The 18,394-nt window shown below is 40.3% G+C and overlaps 1 protein-coding gene across 7 annotated transcripts in view; it reads right to left on the bottom strand.

Moving 5' to 3' along the window:
- Window positions 1–18,394, bottom strand: part of DLG2 (discs large MAGUK scaffold protein 2) — a 660,722-nt gene that overhangs the window by 80,166 nt on the left and 562,162 nt on the right. For all 7 annotated transcript variants that reach the window (XM_059823460.1, XM_059823481.1, XM_059823437.1 and 4 more), the window contains one exon: window positions 14,761–14,875. In XM_059823460.1, coding sequence (XP_059679443.1) covers window positions 14,761–14,875 — 115 coding nt within the window. The remainder of the gene's footprint in view (window positions 1–14,760; window positions 14,876–18,394) is intronic.

Here is an 18,394-nt window from a genome sequence, read left to right as displayed (position 1 = left end):
TTATGCCTGGGCAACCTGATGGCCATCTAGGATAAAACGACTGTGTTTGTGGATGAAAGTGAACAGCGGATGTCATTTACCTCGACCTTAACAAGACTTTTGTCCTGTATCCTGAAATATTCTTGTATCCAAACTGAGGCATTATGGTCTGGATGAGTAGATAACCAGTTGGATTAAAGACTGGCCAGATACCAGCCTCAGAGGGTTGTGTTTAATTACTTGTAGTCTACCTGGAGGACAGTATGAAGTAGGGTATCACAGGGGTCTATCCTGGGATGTCTGTCCTGGGGTCTATACCACTCATGTATAACATCTTTATCAGTGAGCTGGAGGAGGTGAGATGTGCAATCTCATCAGGTGAGCAGACAGCACTACACTGGGTCCAGCTGATCTACTTGAGAGCAGGGCTGATATCCAGGGCGACCAAGGCGGGCTGGTGGATGGGGCCAACAGGAACCTTGTGAAATTCAAGAAGGACAAGTGCAAAGTCCTGCACCTTGGGCAGACTAACCTCCTTACTATCATGGCTCAGGGACTGACACCCTGGGGAGCAGCTCTGCAGACCCTGGGAGTCCTGGAGGATGGCAAGCCAGGCATGAGCCAGCCTTGTGCCCCAGCAGCAAAGTTGCTAGAGGGTTATTGCTTGTGCCTGATCCTACTGCAATGCCCCAGGGCATCATGGAATGGCCTGGTAGAGAAGGAAAACGAACTCTGGCTTTCTAAGTCTAAGACTATTGATCTAACTATAGGACTATCCATTATTAGATGTCTGTAGTGGTGACTATGCGGAAGTTTTCCAGGCAGGTTTAGCAGCCTACTATCCTTTAATATACAGGGACTATCCAGAAGGATGTTCATTCCTCACTGTGGGAAGCCACCTCCTTGTTCCATGTCCGTTTTGGGGACTTGCGCTCCAGGAGGCATTTAAACCTTGTGTAATGGGAATAGGAGCCTTTTCCACCCCAGGAGTCAAGGTATTCCCGTCAGGGGCCCAGAAAGGAATAGAAACAGGAAACACATCCTTCTAACATTACATTCTCTTGCTCCTAGGAGAAGCAGGATGACTGAGGCTATCATAATTCTTCAATTATCATAATTTTAAGCTGCAAATGCACTGGAGTCAGACTGTAAATGCTCTTCCTCCATTAAAACATGAGGTGCAATTTCATAGGCCTTCAGGAAATGTAAAGAACAGCCCCCTTCTACAGAGCATGATTGCTCAGCAACCCAAAACTATAAACATCTAATTATTTATTTTACCAAGCACAATTACCAATTAATCAGCCATTAGGGAAATCTATGTCAAACAAAATATTGGCAGAGGAAACTTTAGCCTGCCTTGTAGATGGCTGTTTTTATCAGTGAAAAATGCGAAGAAATCAGAAAATAAATTCTAAAATTAGTTAAACAGCTAAAACAAAGTTTCAATTATTCTTGTAATTGGGGATGATTAGATTATTCTGTACACACACTGGGAAAAAATAATTCACAGAAATACAGAATCTTTAAGTCCCAGACTATCATGATTTGAAAAGTATTTTTATTTTCATACAAGCATTCCTCACCAGATCTAATTAGACTAAATTACTTCTGTTGGTACTTCATTCTTCCAAGAACAGTCTGCATAGTTGATTTTTTTAAATGATCTTTACCCCATAAATTCCTATTATCATGTACACAGTGTGAGCAGAGGTAAAGCACATCAAGAAAAACTTATCCTGTGTTTGACTTCGAGAGATTGTAATGCTTCTGGTATAAATATCACTCAGAGAGAATCTTACTGAAGTATTTGACCTAAATGTCAGCAAGCCTACATTCTAGCAATACTCAAAGAGAGTACAAGCGTTGGTTTTGCCCACATCTCAGCACTCCTGAGCCTCTCTTGTGGGTGTAGCCTTTTTGGTATGTAATAAAGACACAATTACAATAAATATTCCCTTTTCGCTGACTGAAAAGACAAAGTCCTTGACTCAGAAGGCTATGCCTCTAGATTAAGATGGAGACAGATCAGATTCCAATAAGCTTGGACTGCTATCAGCTCATTTCCAGAACAGCTCCATAGAGTTTTACTTTTCTTTGTTCTGGCTCTCATAACAGAAATGGACAAAATGTGATATGCTTTCAAAGGAAGGGATACGGTGATGTGTTTTCAGTGGAGTTCATTTGAGTCAACATGGTTTCTTCATGATTTGTGGTCCCAGTACCTTAATAATATGACTGAAGCTAGGGAGTGAGAGGCTGGATTATCCTTTTCTTAAACCTGTCGGGGTTTTCTTGTTTACGGCACATCATAACTACGACCAGAGGCTAGGTCATATTGACCTGAAACTTAAGCATTAGGGGTACTCTTCTGGTCCCATTAGAAAAACTGTCTCTGGTGAGTCTCCTTTTCCATTTTGGCTGCAATAAAAAAATCCAACCTCTTTTCACACGTCTAGTTCAGAAATTTCAGATAAAGTTTGACCTCAGACTCTTCAGAGTTCTGTAACTTAAAGAGTCTCAGATGATTTATTCAAAATCTATTTATCTCCAATAACTGTAAGCAGGTGCCCGACAATGAGCAAACAGCTCATAGTAGTGCTTCAGCATCACTCCATATCTCTCTAACAATATAACTGTGTATTTTTAGGTCCTAAATCAATGCAGAATCTGAACTCCTCAATTCCAGACTGATTCCACTTACCTCCCTGGAGGAAGAACTCAGATAGGACAGAAAAGTCTTTGTGTTCTTTAAACAGGCAGAGCACTTCTAAACAGTAACTTGGAGTAAAATTCTTCTTAGTACTAAGATTTTTGTCTGAGTTATGACAGTGTACGACTCCTTGACTCACACCACATTAACTATTGGTTATACTGACTGCAGATGGGTTTTACTGCTGTTTTTAGAAGACATAGTTATTACTGAACGTTTAATAGACACATTTAGAATATTTCCCTTATTCCATATACTTATATGGCTGCTCTTCCCAAATATAACAAAACCCCATTTCAAATTGATGTTCCCTGCAGCTCTAGAATATATTTAGAACCCAAGGCAACTGGTAGAAAAACGAATGCAAGTCTTTCATGTAATGCGCTGGGGTATGTAATGCATTTCCATAGACGGAACACTAAAAGTGCAACTTCAGCGACTGAATACTTTTATAAAGTTTCCTAAAAAAGCAGCATTGAAACCTGAGTATAATTGAAGTGTCCTTTCTTAAAAATTCAAACCCCAAGAGACCAAGTAGGGATTTTCCTTTCACTCATCTTAATGCAAATTAAGAGCTGCTGCACTGAACCAAGGAAATTATAGCATTGAAAAGTTTAGGGAAAGGAAACTTTGACCCTTCTGCACACTGTCCACACTAAAAAGGAATATATTCTTATGTCTGTCCAGTGCCTGATGGCTTTGGGATGGCAATACAGAAAAAATAAAACCAAAGTAGCTTAAGAAGCACCTACCATAAAACTCTTTCACACTCTATTAAGAGGAAAATAACCTCATCTTCTACAGGCTCTAAATTCAGCAATGGTCCTTGCAGTCAGCTGGATAATTTTCAAGTCATTAATTCAGTCAAATTCACTATTATTTCATACTTTCAGTGAGAAAAATATCCTGTCTGCTGATTGTTACTTCTTTTACATTTTTTTTCTCCAGATTTCTTGCAGCCAAAGCTGCTGCAATCCTCCTTAAAGGCAAAACTATCTGTTGAGTTTTATCCAAACTTTTAAAGTTGTTTTGATATTCTTAAAGGGAGCCTATAGGCGACTACTGCTAACTGAATCATTGTCTACTACTTGTGCAGCAGAGAGACAAAGGCAGATAAATTGATTACCGAGGACAGGGAATTTAGAAGAAATCCCTGTATTTCTAATGATGTTCCGTTTAACCATTTTCTGAATTTTAGCAGCAAGCAACAATATAAATGAAAGTAAACTAGAAAAACCTTTAAAAATACACATTCCTGAAAGCATCAAGAAAATAAAAGATGATTACATTAAAACAGTAGCTATAATAAAATCATACTTATTGGCCTATGTAAAAAGGCAACACATCGTTCAGATATCGAAATAAATTCTCAGGCATTTGCTGAGTGAGATCAAATTTACGTGAAAGAACAGTTATTTGCCACAAACCCAGTGAAACTCGCCTGGCTGCCAGGGTTCATTTCTGTTGTGTGTGGGAGTTTATAACCTGTGCTGAATGCCTGTGGTTACTGCACTTGCATCAGGAGATGTTGTGAGCTGTGGACTTCAAACTGACCTGTCATCTTCTAGCAGGAACCCCTAGATCTGGCTGGATAGTAAGCCCAACACAGAAATTGATATGAAGTGTGTAAGGGTCCACTTCTATTAATTCATATTTTGGTTTTCTTACTGCTATTCTAATTAATTATTGAAGTATATGAAGGTGTTTAGGTTTCCAGAGACTTAACAAGAAAATTCAGGTCCAGTTCAGTTTTGCTGAAAGATCTGCTAAAGTTCACAAGACTTTCAAGATGAATACACATGCAAATATCAATGATAAAGGAACAATTCTGATTTTTACTCCTGGAACATCTCATGATTCTGACTTGAAACCAGGGTAAAGACTGATGTCTCTAATTGCACTTTAGTTGGGGCTAACTTCAGCTGGAATGAAACCCATGTGAATCAGATTTGAAGAAGTGCCGTGAACTGAAATCATGCCGCTTCTCATAACTCTAGCAGAGGCTTTAGGAACCTAGTTCTGACCACTCTAACACCAGTGTAGCTCATCCTTTTTTCTGTAAAGAAGGGCAGGTGTGAAATCAGGGCCAGACACTACAGTGCTAAACAACAACAATATATAGTATTAAAATCTAAGTTATTTAATTATGTGATAAATTCGCTATTAAATTAATAATAAGTGGGTATCATAAAAATCAGTCTGTAATGTCATGTCTGGATGAGGCACCAGGGCAGGATAACTCAGAGAGCAAATGTACTTTCCAGGGCATCTCACAGGACATTACATTCACAGTTTCTCCCTGCAGCAGAGTCTTCTTGTTGCAACAGCTCTCCATGGATGTGACAATGCTCTGACTGCCAGTATAGAAAGGACAAAATCACTTTCAATGCTTATACTGAAAGGATGATTGCATTTTGAACCTGCAAACTGTGTTAGAAACATGGCTTTTACCATGTTTCCTGCAGTGCTACTGAAAATGGTTTTGATACTGTTTAGTCTCAGTTAATCTGTTTTCAAGGTGAGTTCACAGAGATATCTGTTTCCTTGTACAGAAATACTTGAAGAAACCATAGATGTTTTTCAAATCTGAACTTTACTCCTTGTACAAGAATAGTTCCTCAAGAATTCTCAGCAACACAGATCTTGACAGACAAACAAAATCTGACTGGCTGGGTACAGAGGGGAACGGCCCAAAGGACTGAACTGTGGCTTTGTATCTTGAACCGTCTGCAAGAAAGGGGCAAAATACTGCTTGATAGCCATTAGGCTGCACTTCCATTTTGTGATTGATAACCTGTGATCCTTATCTGTAGAAATTGTCTTACAGTCTCTGCAGAAACGAGTAATTACAACAGTCAGTCACTGCAACCTCCACCTGGATTCTAAAATGTCTCAAGGACATCAAGGAGAGAAAGCGTGTCTGCAGAGATAGTGCTTTTTAAAAGGGAAAATTACAGACCTTTTTGGCTTCCAGAAAGAAAAAAATATTGACACTTCTAGGAAATGGAGAAGACACATATCATTAGCAGCACACCAAGGTAAAAACTATTTAACCTGGCATAACAAAAATCTAAGTGGTTAGAAATATGAGGTTATAAAAAAAAATTAAAATCCTTGTATTCTCTCAGGCAACTGCTTCTGTCCTAATTTTTCACGAATTTTCAGCTGTTGCCCACTATGCCAGGACCCTTTTGAACAACTAGGAGGAAGATGTGGGAGCAGAAATAGCAACACTATTGTCTCCTCTGTAAGCAGTGGTTCGTATAGCAGTAGGTATTATGTGGTGCTAGCAGGTGTGTTGATAATTATAGCAGCACTATATATTGGGTGCAGGAATGGGGTCGCCTGCAAGGTCAATTGAAAAGCATAAGAAAAAGAAATAGAATTTATGGAAAGTGAGTGAACATTTCATTATTATAATTCCTGTTTAGTGAGGAACACCTGGCAAACTCTTCACCAGGCAGCTGTTTGTTAGTCTTCTATTTGCTACATTTGTAGATAAAGCAATTAGAGTAAGTACTTGTAAGAGCAGCGTGACCCACAATCAGAGTCTTCACAAGAGATGAAGTTGGAGACATGGCAGAACGCAGATGTACACATACGTGTGTGTATATATATAGAGACACACAGAGATACGCTAATCTCCGAAATATTTTTTTACTCCATTTGCTCTGAATATGAGGCACATTCAGAGAGGATCAAATCCCACCTGCTGAGGCTGGTGTGCGAGAGGGACAGATGGGGCAAGCAGCGCAAGCCGCGCACTTGCACAGCAGCCTGCCGGGGCCGGTACCCCGCGCTGAGCTGGGTTCCCTTGGGTTCCCCGGGGAGCTGCGTATCGACCAGCGCCACACAACCACCACTCGCAGGAAACTTGGCAAACTAGCTGCGTCTAAACCAGGATCTATTCAATGTGATGCCAGTGAGTCCTGGGAGGATCCGGTCTTTCTGTTTCAGGACCTTGTTCCCTGTTACAAGAGTGGGGTGGCAGGGATGACCAAATGGACTTGCTGAGGAGCTCCCTGCCATCCCCAGCTCTGGTAAGCAATTCCCCACATCCTTCCCAGGCTCACTGTAGAGTTAGTACAGTAATTTCTATTTCTAATGAGAAATAAAAGGGTCAGCAAAGCCTACTGGTCCCACTCAGCCTCATCGCCTAACTTGGTTGGGCTCCCTTCTCATCGATGGACTTCCTTGCAGTGAGACCAAAGATCCTCCTTATGTGTCTTTTTTGGAAGGCACTTAAAATGGCAATTCCCAATGCCCTTTTCCTCAGGGTTATGTCCTGTTTCAACATTGCTCTCAGCTTTGTTCCAATGCAGCTAATTTGGAGAGCTTGTTCTACAGTGTCTTTATAACTTTTCCATCTAAGATTTCAGGTAGAGAACTCTTTAATAGGGGCCAAGCAGCCTTATCTCTTTCTCTCACACTGGCCACCGTGTTAAGAGCCTCTGCTAGCTTGCGCTGTGCCAATGCACATATTTAGATTTCCAACTTTTAACTGTGTTCCCACAAGCTTTTATTTCAATGGGTTTTCTTCTCTATGTTCATGGTCTAACTCACTGTCTTGTACTTTCCCAGTTGAGAACTGCACAAACTGACGGTGTCCTGTTATAGCTGTTGACATGGAAACATCAGAAGAAACTGTCTCTTGTATAAGACTGCTTTTTCACATCGAAGAGACACAGCTGAAATGCATGTTTTGCTGACTCACTTTCAGCCATTTTAAGCCACAGACAGCTTATCTTCATTGTCACTTTTACCCCCCTGCGCTGACGGATCGTGTTCCGAGTCTCTGCTTAGAAATGAGGCTGTCTGAAATTGTGACTGTCTTAGTTATAGAAATCTCAAACAAATCCTATTCCCACACATGGCCAAGTTCTTCATCATCATCTTCTGGCTTGGAAATTATTCTAGCTGACACTTTCCTGCTGGATGAGGCTCTGAACCAGAAAGCAGGCAGTCCCATTAGGGAACTGGAAAGCAGAATATACGTGCAATGAAAAGCTATTAAAGCATCTCTTAAGAAAAGAAAAAGGTGCGCTGCTTCTTTAGAGGAGACATCGCATGTCAAACACATTATCTGTTCTGGGGCATTATTTCAATAACTTATGAAATAGAACATAAGGAAAATAGCCAGAAGTATGTACTACTTACTCCTACTGAAGCTGCTAATAGAAAAGCTGTTTCAGCAGGCGTTAATAATTCAGCACTGAGGACATGATTTCGGGTCTCAGCCAGTTATTTCATATCTAACAAGTTTTACCGATAATGTAAAGATAAGTTGAATTAGACATGAATGGCTTTGATAAGGAGCTGGTTTATATTCTGTTTTATATTCTGAACTTTAGACAGAGCTTGTTATCTGAGATTACTGTAGGCTGCAGTTTATTCACGTGGGGCTCAGTCCTTCAAGATGCTCAGTACTGCGTGCATTAGCTCTTAATCTTGAACACAAAGTATTCAATGATTTGCAAAGCTACAGCCAGATAGAAATAAATCCGCTTTTTGCCCCTTTTCGACGCAACTGGTGAATCATCCCTTGATAAAAGGTTTGCTGGGCTGTTGGTTCATGCTGCAGTTAACGATGCATTGGACTGCATCTCAGGAAGGAATCGGTTGGACTCATTTCATACCAGGTACCTAAGACTAGCAGATCTGATAAACATGAAGATGTGAAGGAGAGAGCTGCTGTCAGAAGCAGAGATGAGACTGTTTTGACTGATGTGTTTACATGTTCAGTTTTCACTCTACATTAATTGCTTCTTCTTTGGCTGTGAAATGTTATTAAGAATTGCAGACTAACCTCATTTTTCCTTAACTGTTCATTAGTATCAACACTGCAAAAAAGTAGCAGATGAATAAGAAATATAGGAAGTGTTAGGAAAAACTGTAGTAGCTTGTGAGGTGGCTAATAGCTTCAACTGACTATATATCAAATATATAGATTTTCACAGTCCTAGGGTGTAGGTGAGGCATATTGTTATATTTACAGCATCATATTTCAGGGTGGGGTTTTTAGCACCAAAATGCCATCAAACTGTAAGTCTGAAGGCCTCTGAATTGTGAATACTCCAAGATTAATAATTCTCACATCCACCTTTCAGCTGAGAGTGGCAAGACTTCTGTATGTCTTAGTTAAGGCACTTCAGTTAAGGATCTATGAAAACTTCACGGGTGTAATACAAAAATGTGAAAAGCTCGCAGCTTCCACTGACATTAGCGAGAGGCCACCTCAGAAAAACCCCAGCCTCTCTCTAGATATTCCCTGTTCTTCAATTTTTAGCTGAACTTTTAAATTTCTCATTTAGTCTGTACTTAGTGCAGCAGGATGAGGAACATGGTACTTTTTGTAAATGCCAAAACCCCGATCCTCCAAGCACATAAACAGTCTGAGTTTCATAAGAAAACATTATATTTGCATTGCCAAAGACAAGAGCTGGTCTCATTTTCCTTCTTCATTTTACAGACAATCACAGGTTCTGTGAGCCAGATACTTTTGCTCTAAACATGAATTTCAAAATAATACTGGATTTATTGCCCATTGTATTAGGTGATTCGTGTCTTCCAGCATAACCATCATCCTTCTCTATTCCTCAGTGTCTCTGATAATTAATGAAGACCTGAGTGAACAGTTATTCAATTATACTGGTTCAGCTCTTGAACATCACCAGAAAAGGTCTCTCAAGCACACAGAGTGACCCTCCTTTGAAAAATAAAGATTTGCACTATTATTTCCCTAGTTCTGAATCTGAGCAGCTCTCACTGAAGCCAGTGAGAATACTGGTGCCAGCAAGATCTGGAAAACACTATAATCGGAGACAGAACAGCTAAAAAGTAGTAATTGAATATTCAGAAACTCATACTTAACCAGAACATGTGAAATGAGTAATGTCCCAAGCAGGTTTCAATTTTCCAGTCTGAAATGGCAAACGTCTGCTAAACGCTATCATAAACCCCAGCTTTCTGTATTATGCCATTTAGCGCAGATTTTCTGAATGCAGGTTTCCATTCTGTGCTATAATTTGGACCATTCAATTGCCTAGGAATAATCCAAGGTAAGTGAAAAAACTGTACTAAAATTTCGCTTTCCTCCACTTACTGTTCAGTAAAAAGAATCCTAATTGTTTCTATCATGCCATTGAAGTACAGGCACCGCTATGTAAGCTGTAGCTATTTCCCCATCAAAACCAAACAATAATGCCTAGGTGCCAAACTCATTCACACTCACTCTCCAGAAATCTAGATTGACCTACAGCGCTCTGAAGCCCAAAAGAAATGTACGGTGTGATGCCATAGCTGGAATCATAAACTCATCCAGCTTGATGACCATGCACTGAACATTTGTGTATCCTCAACAGTGCTAACATCAGTGGCAAATGAATTTAGAAGGAATCCTGGGGAATAAGAATATGGGGAAGAAACCAGCCTATTTAAACAGGACTGTCAGTGTTTCAAAAATACGTTGCAGTGTCTTACTGAAACACACAGCAGAAGCATTCACAGCACAGACAACAGCACAGACAACCGTGCGGAGAGCTTGGTGTTACGGCTTCTTCAAGGTATGTATATGCACACTCTGTGTGCGTGTGTGAGAGAAGGAGCAAGACATTCAGTGTGGGTGGGATTCAGGTCACACAACTTTAAGCGTGTCTCTAATATAGATGTTTACATCTCAGCTAATCACCTGAGGCTCATTCCACTCAACTGTGAGAAACAAACATTTTTAGGGCATGATTCGCCTGAGTGATTTTAGATGTCTACTTCTGGATGAAATGAATTGTACTCTGAAAGTGTCAAGTGCACTCCACTGACTGGACAGAGATACTAGGCAACTCGCTTAAGTGAAGACGTTTGCAATGTATATGCAGATATAACATATATTTAACACTAACTTACATCTATTTGGATTTTCTTTTTTTATACATATGCACACATATATATAAATATATATATATTCTCTTGCCTTTCAATGAGTATTTAGGTATGGCCATTTCATCTCTCTCTCTCTGGTTCCCTCAGTACCTCCCTCCAAAAAGCCCTGATGAAATTATATCAAATTTCTCCTTCCAGACGTAGGCAGTAGAGCTTTCCATCACCCAGTCTGATGTCATCACGTGTTCAGAATTCACTACCAGCATGTCTCCAAGAATTGCATTTCTCATGGGGCTTTCAGACTGCATCACAACCTGCTATGCAGCTCTCCCAGGAGAATTTTGCCCATGGAGCCTTGTCCTGATGCTCACTGGCCTACGGAGGTTTGGTGACCGTAACAGACATTACATAAAACCAGCCCCAGATGCCAGAGTCAGTCTTCACGAACTGCCTCAGCCAAACTTCAGCTGTAACTCAGCAAAGTTCCCAAGTAAGAATTTCTGTGATTTGTTGAAAACCAAAGTCTCTCTAAGCAATATGGCATCATGCTGATTTCTAAGAAGTTCAGGAAATGTGTATAAAGGTGTCTTGTGTATAAAGGTGTCTAACGCCTAATGGAGAATTCGTTGTGCTGGAAATTAGAGTAAACAACCCAAAGTACTTCAACCTTGACTTCCTTTCAGCTGTTGCTATGACAAATCTTCAGATTCTGTTCCTCATGGCTCAATAAAAATGAACCACTCATTTTTAACACATAATGCTTTCTGTTTGTACAGCGCATACCTATCAAAGCTATGAAATGCTTAGCACTAATTGCAGCTAGAAGAAGACAAAAACGTAGTGGACTAAGAGGCATCTATTTGCACCATGCACAATTTTTATAATTAGGATAACAGAAGAATGTTTTTTAGCCTCTCACTTCAGTTACTGAATTCAAATTAAGTTCATTCACCTTCACCAACAAATGCATTATGAATAATAAACTTTGCTATGTTTCACATCCATTCTCTCACTTTCTGCTTCTCTTTCTGTATTTCTTTTCCTCACTGGAAAGATTTAGTGACAAAGAGGATGCCAGGTCCCAAAAGTGTTAACAGCATTTCCTACTGCTCAGTCTTCCCCTGAAGACTTATAATACTTTTCCTTTAGTGTTGTGGACTTGCTGATAACATCCCAAACAGAGATATAGAGACTGTGATACAAAAGGAACAGGTAATACTGAAAAAAAAAAATGTCAGGAAATTCCTGAGAAATATTCCAGGAGGCATAAGAAAGTCTTAAGACAGACTGGATAAAGAAAGAGAAAAATAATGAAAATCAGAAACACCAGATTATGCACAGATAAAAGATCATGTCAAAGAGCTACACAATGTCTTCCAAAAAAGTAATTTTTGATCACTTTCCTGTGGTATATACACTGCTTAAGTGTCACTTTTAGTTGCTTTCAGCCAACTACTTCTAGTTCTACATTCAATATGTTATCCCTATATTAAATTTTACCCCACTTCAATTAATATAACTTCTTCTATATATCTCAATTAAAAATGCTATGCTGTTTCAGTAGGGGCTGGATGGGGAAATCACAAACTGCAAGGCAAAGAAGAAAACCCTGCATCCAATGAACCCCATATCCACTGGCAAATCTGCTTACAGAGCTTTGCTTTTTCTCACCCTCTTTTCTGTTGGCATTTCTATGAGCAGATAATGACGCTTATTTTCAATTATTACAACCTGTATGCACCTTAATTTTATTTCCTTGCACTGCCTAGAACACAGTTATTTACTTTGATAAAGTGTTCTGGCTAAAAAATAACTATGCTTGTATTCAGTGAAGGACGGCAAAATCACCACATCCCAAAGAAAGGAAAACAGCAAACTTGAATCATAAACTTGTCATTACAGCTACAGATTTGCAACATATGGTAATTTGCCTCTAGTTCTCTTGCACATGCTGACCAAAATAATCCATTGAAACAGAAATGTCCTGAGTTGTAAGAATACAAAAAAAAAAAAGCTAAATCCCAGACATTTTACAAGGGTCTCTGGCTGTAAAGAGTTTATCCATAAAGTGAAAAATTCAGTCTCTGAAAACAAGCACATTTCTGAACCCTCATTTATTTTTTCCTTAGTGCCTAACGTAGGCATAACCTACCTTTGTAACTAGTGTATATGATTTGAACTAACAGTGCCTAGCACAATGCTGCAGGCGCTGCTGCACTACAAACACATTACGATAATATGTAAAATACAGAGGCTCTCAAACAGTCTTCTCAAGAGTTGGACACAGCCAATTGTGTGGGTTTGACTGCAAAAAAATTATGCTAATAAAAGTGATTGAGGCTTTTAAGGTTTCCTGCTTGAGAGGTTTGGGGCATTTTTTGGAGCAACTCTGGAATAAAAGAACAATTTTTGCATTTACTGTTTGGGAAGCGATGTTTAGATATGCAGCTAAGCCAGCAAAGATTCCCGCAGTGAAGCACCAGGGCGTATCAGCGTAGTGAGACAGACCACATCCAGAATTCATGAACTAGCAGAAAACCAGGCTCATCGGTGCACGCAGAGCAATACTGTATAGAAGAACTAGGCTAGCTGAGATGCAGCACAGATATATTAGCTTGGCAGAGTGTGCAGGCTAATAAGGCTCAGTTCTCAGCAGGGCTTACCAGGCTGATGCTGATATGGGATAACTGAGCTTTGCTGCAGCTCAGACCAGTAAGTTGTTCAGGATCCCGTGTTAGCCCTTGGTGTGTACACCTGAATTGATTTGTGGTTGCCAGCTTGGACTTCTTGCACCATTATTCACATTTTGGGTTCCTGGTTTACCTCAAGCAAAGTAAGCTTGGATCTGTCCCTACGTGTCCAATGACTGTAGCTTTTCATAAAAGGCAAATTCAGGGAGCTGACCAAAGCTCTTGACAATAAAGTCACTCTGTTTGGTCTGGAAAGAACCTACCGCAGGTGGAATATCTCCAGAAATAAACACAGAGCTGGAGAGGTCAGAGAATGTTAAAGATGCATCAAAAACTGTGACACTTCCAACCCAATAGCAAGGTGGCGGGTAACAGTGATCCATACCCTTTCAGTCCTTGCTCTTTCTGGCAGCAGTACCAATTAGTGCTTCATGTGGTTGCTGCCCACTAGAATAAGACCATTCACGCTAACATTTAGGTTTTTCCCTCCTTCTCTCCTACCTTACCCCTTCATGCTGAGGCCATAATGACAAAATGTAGAATTTAGCCTTAATTGGATCTCTGTAATGTTATCACCTGAATTAGCTCCCCCATGAATAATTATCACTGCCTGGAGGCTGACAAATTGCTTCCCTCTACTTCATGATTGTCAGGAATTTCAAATTATATGCTGAGCATGGGAGGGGGGGAATGAAAATGAAAAGCCTAGAGAAGCATAATTATTGAGATTATTAAAATATTTGGCACGGAGTCCCATAGTGTCCCCGAGTCCCAAAAAGGGTGAGTGACAGCAAGAACTTTGCTAGGGGCAATTGGGCAACACCCAGTCTTTCACCCAGCAATGACTACGACAATAGACTTGCACAGTCATAGCAAAACAATAACCACTGCTTCCGCCTGGCTCACAGTTAGGCAGTTCCTATATTATTCACTACCCCATTTAAGCTGCGTACATCAGCTTGTTTAGCATCTCATCTGCATATTCGATCTTGCTAGATAGATGGTAAATTCTTTGCAGCATAGACTGATAGAAGGGTAAACATACGCAAAGGGATAAGAGCAGATTGCCATGCATTTAGAATAGCATATAATATTCCTTGCTTTGTAAGGACAAGGTCTTGGGGGAAAAGTGCTCTTTACGAGAGCAACCATACCATGTCTGGGCAAGACCTCACACAGAAATGCAATGCATCACTACACCACAATAGCCATCTCAGATATCGAAAGAGCTGACAACTAGTAAGAAATCTTCATCTCATAAAACCAAATCACTATAAAAGTATAATGTTCTTTGAAAATGGCTTGAAATGATCGGATTAAGCAATAGGGCTTTATCCAATTTTCACATAAATGATGCTGTACTTGTAAGACTAACACGTTTCTCAGTTCAACTCAATGCAGTTCCTCAAACTTCTTTCCCACCTTGCCAAACCCACAACACACAAGTCAGCACAGACAAGGTAGCTGCCGACACATTCCCAGGAGAAAGCTCTCCCTACTCACCTGACATACAGTGACCTCTTCTGATTAGTCCTCAGGGAGCCGGACCCAGAACTCATGCTGTGATTCATCATCTGCTCACGCAGGTCATGGATTTTTGCCTCAAACCGAGCGTACTCTAAGGAGATAAAAAAATAGAGAATAAAGATATTTTAGTTTTCTTGACCTATATAATCATTGGAGCTGCTAAATACAAATTAATGTTAAATTAATGAATGTAAGGCATGTCCTGAAAATTGAGGTCTAATGGAACCTCGCATTAATATATTATCTTAGGTAAATATGTGACCTCTTTATTGTGGTACCTGAACATTTCAGCCCTGACTGTGTGCAAAGTCAAATATCTAGAACCTCTCTCCTGCAGTTTCAGGAAAGGAAAGAAGGTTTAAAGTGTGTTACCAAATAGCTTTCAGTCTGCAAAAAGGATGTTGAAAGCAGTTTTCCACTATATCATTCCTCCTTCCAGAGAATGAGATACCTTGTTAGGGCCAGTGGGATGATGGACTGAAGTTACTAATGAATCAAGCATTTAGTGTAAAATCCCACCGAACTGAAGGAGATATATCAAAGTCTAATTATCCCTGCAGCAGCTGTGAAATTGTTGTATGAGCAATAAGCCACCTTATTTACCCAGCCCATTGAGGATCGGGCTCTCTTTCTTTTAAATAGGTGGAGCCATAGCTGGGTCTTAGGGTGGGTGACCCCAGAAACTCCAGACTTGTTTAAGCTGCATAAGAATGGCACAAAACCAGTTTTCAGACCTTGTTCTCCTCCATAGCTCTTCTGGTAGCTTTGTAAAATGTTGTGACCTGCTGACGAGCAACGTGGGACCAGCATTGGGGCAAGGATTCAGCTGGAGGTGTATCATTTGGTGAGGCTCCTCTCTGAAAGGACACATCCCTCGTACAGCCTGGTCAACAGTCCCTCCCGTTGGCACGTTCCCCTTGCTCATTGTGTGACCTAATGGGCCGAGTTTTGGTTTGCAAGAGGAAAAGTTGATGTTTTGGAGACAAGCTCTAATTCCTTGAAACCAACAACCTACAGGCAATGCTCCAGCAACACAGAGAGTCATCATTCAACCTAAACCCAGGAAATCTACCAACGCAAGCTAGAAGGCTAACTTGAGGGGGTGTACAAAATCCGTTTCAGTGAGTCAGTGACACTTTGAAGAGTAAGATGTTGCAGACTGATGCCAGCAAAGAGAAAAAGATGTTCCCTGCACCTCAGTGTTTTATTTCACTGCCTGCTTCAAAAGAAGGGTCTACATTTCCCCACAGCAAGTCTGGAGCAGAAAGGAAACCAGCACGCAAGGTTCCCTCTCTTAAAGGATGGAGGTACATCCCACCAGATCACACGACCTCTGAGTTTAAGCAAATAAATCTATGGTGCATTTATAAGCTATTGGTCTGCTCCCTGTTTGTTGCTATTTGAGCTGTGTGAGAATGCTGTAAGACAGCAATATTCTCATTTTCTCCTAGCAGAAATCTCAGCATTATTTTTGTTTGATCATTTGCTGTTCATGCTGGCTCAGTTCCCAGAATGTCTAGATGCTTTGCAACAACAAGTAATTTATTTTATTCAGTGCCCTTTAACTTTTCATTGGATAATAACATCTGACCTTTCCAAGATCCCACATTTTGCATAGACACTAGCTACCTTCAAGCTGGCTTAGCAGGGTGGTTTGATTTGGGCTTTTGGGTTTCGTTTTTTTCCCTTCTTCTTCTTCTTCTTCTTCTTCTTCCTTGATGCATTTTAACTCCCTTACCATTGAGCTTTTTGGCATTACCTACTGAGTTTGTTAAGTGACAGTGGCGACTTCGCCCATCAGCTGGGAACCACTGCTGTGGTGTAAGACTCTTCAGTCTTCCCACATACCTGTGACCTCACTGACTGCAGCTGAAATTCTGCATATCAGGGGAAGAGACACTCCTACCTGCAGACTCTATTTCAGATTTATTCTGTAGCTTGTCTCTTGCTCATTTCTTTCACCTAGAGTACATCTTTAAACTTCTCAGTGATTTAAAATCCCACATCCTCAGAGGAACGAAGGCTCCTACAAACCTGTATTGTTTGTTAAAGTGGAGTTTAGCTTGGAAGTGTTTATCCCAGTGTAGGATTTAAGTTTGCTCTATATGAGTCATATTTGTTCTATTCCCCCACTCTAGAATTTATTTAGTAAATAATCATCTTCTGAGCAAGGCTTTGTTTAACTTATATTTCATTATAACAGCTTTAACATTTCTTCTTGGCAAATAGGAAAGGTGATCTTAAAACCAAAAAGCTTGCATTTCTCTTCATACAGTGTCAGTCCTCTGCACACAGACAGAATACTACAATTTTAAGGGTTGTTACTAGGTCTCTTTCATGTGTGGTGGATACAATCAAGAAGACAGTGAACACAGAGCGTAATTCAGCTGCTTTGATGTTTTACATCTGGGCGAGGCCAAAGATATGAATGATTTACAGCAGAGCAGCTGTAATGGCAGCTTCCCCTTTAATAAGCAACCAGATCCCAGGCAGACTCTGTAGGTGGGGTGTGGGAGTAACTCCCAGATTTAGATACTGATCTGGAGAGTGGGAAGAGAGGATTGAAAATCTGACTCTCTCTAGCACAGCATCCAGCTATTTGCAACATGAACACCAGCTCATGAGATACTCGGATGACTACAGCTTGGTCAGATGATGATATTATAGCTTGTGTTCTGACTTCAGAGCACGCTTGCATTTTAACTGATTTTAACCGACTGTAAATTTATTCGGAATGCAATAATCTCTCTTTTTCCGGAAGACATTTTGAAAACAAAACACATCTTAAAAATTGTCTAATAAGTGTGTGATGGAAGCTCAGGGTTCAAGCTACTGCTCCCTGCTTGATATTAAAAAATACTGAAGTACTAATGGTAGTTCTGTTACTTTGTGTTCTGGAGATGTTTTCCCTTTTGATTGAAATACATAGATAATTTGAAAATAACCAAATTTATAGGCCTATGTTTTCCTACAGTACCTTCTTCATATTTATGCAACAAAAAAATACCGAAATGTACACCTGCCCCTTTCTCCTGACAAACGCCTGGACCAAAAATTGCAAGGCCATCAATGCAGGTAGTATTTAACCCGGCTCAGATCAGCTTCTTTAATCTCAGTTCTCCTAGTTCTCCTTCTGATGCCTAGATACTACAGTGACAGCTGCATTCGAAATGTGAACAGAAAAAGAAAGAGTGATGCTCCATTTCTGCCATCAGAACTGCTACGGTAGTCCTGCCCACTGGGAAAAGGTCCTTTTTTCTTAACACTTCTTTATATATGGGGTCATTCCGGAGAAGCCGTTTCCTGATAGCTTTGCATTTGCTAGGTGCTAATAGGTGTCAGTGCTAAAGTCCAGAAAAACGCTTCATGCTTCCTTCAAATTCAGCACTGAATCTAAATAACACACTTTCAAGGCTCCTACACAATTAAAAGGACACTGAGGTTGTGACATGCTGACAAGAAATACAGTTAAAGCTGATTCACTAATTTCATGCCCTTTAAAGAAAGGGAGAACAATGAACGGATTGCTGCTGGAGCGCATCATTAGCGAAATCTGCCAAATTTTGCTTACCAAAATCCATCTGCAAAGGTCCTACCTGTTGCCTGAGTC

The sequence above is a fragment of the Gavia stellata genome, chromosome 1, assembly GCF_030936135.1.
Source record: "Gavia stellata isolate bGavSte3 chromosome 1, bGavSte3.hap2, whole genome shotgun sequence".
In the NCBI taxonomy this organism is placed as follows: domain Eukaryota; kingdom Metazoa; phylum Chordata; class Aves; order Gaviiformes; family Gaviidae; genus Gavia; species Gavia stellata.
The sequence above is the reverse complement of the archived record's forward strand: the minus strand, read 5'-3'. Positions and strand labels throughout refer to the sequence as shown.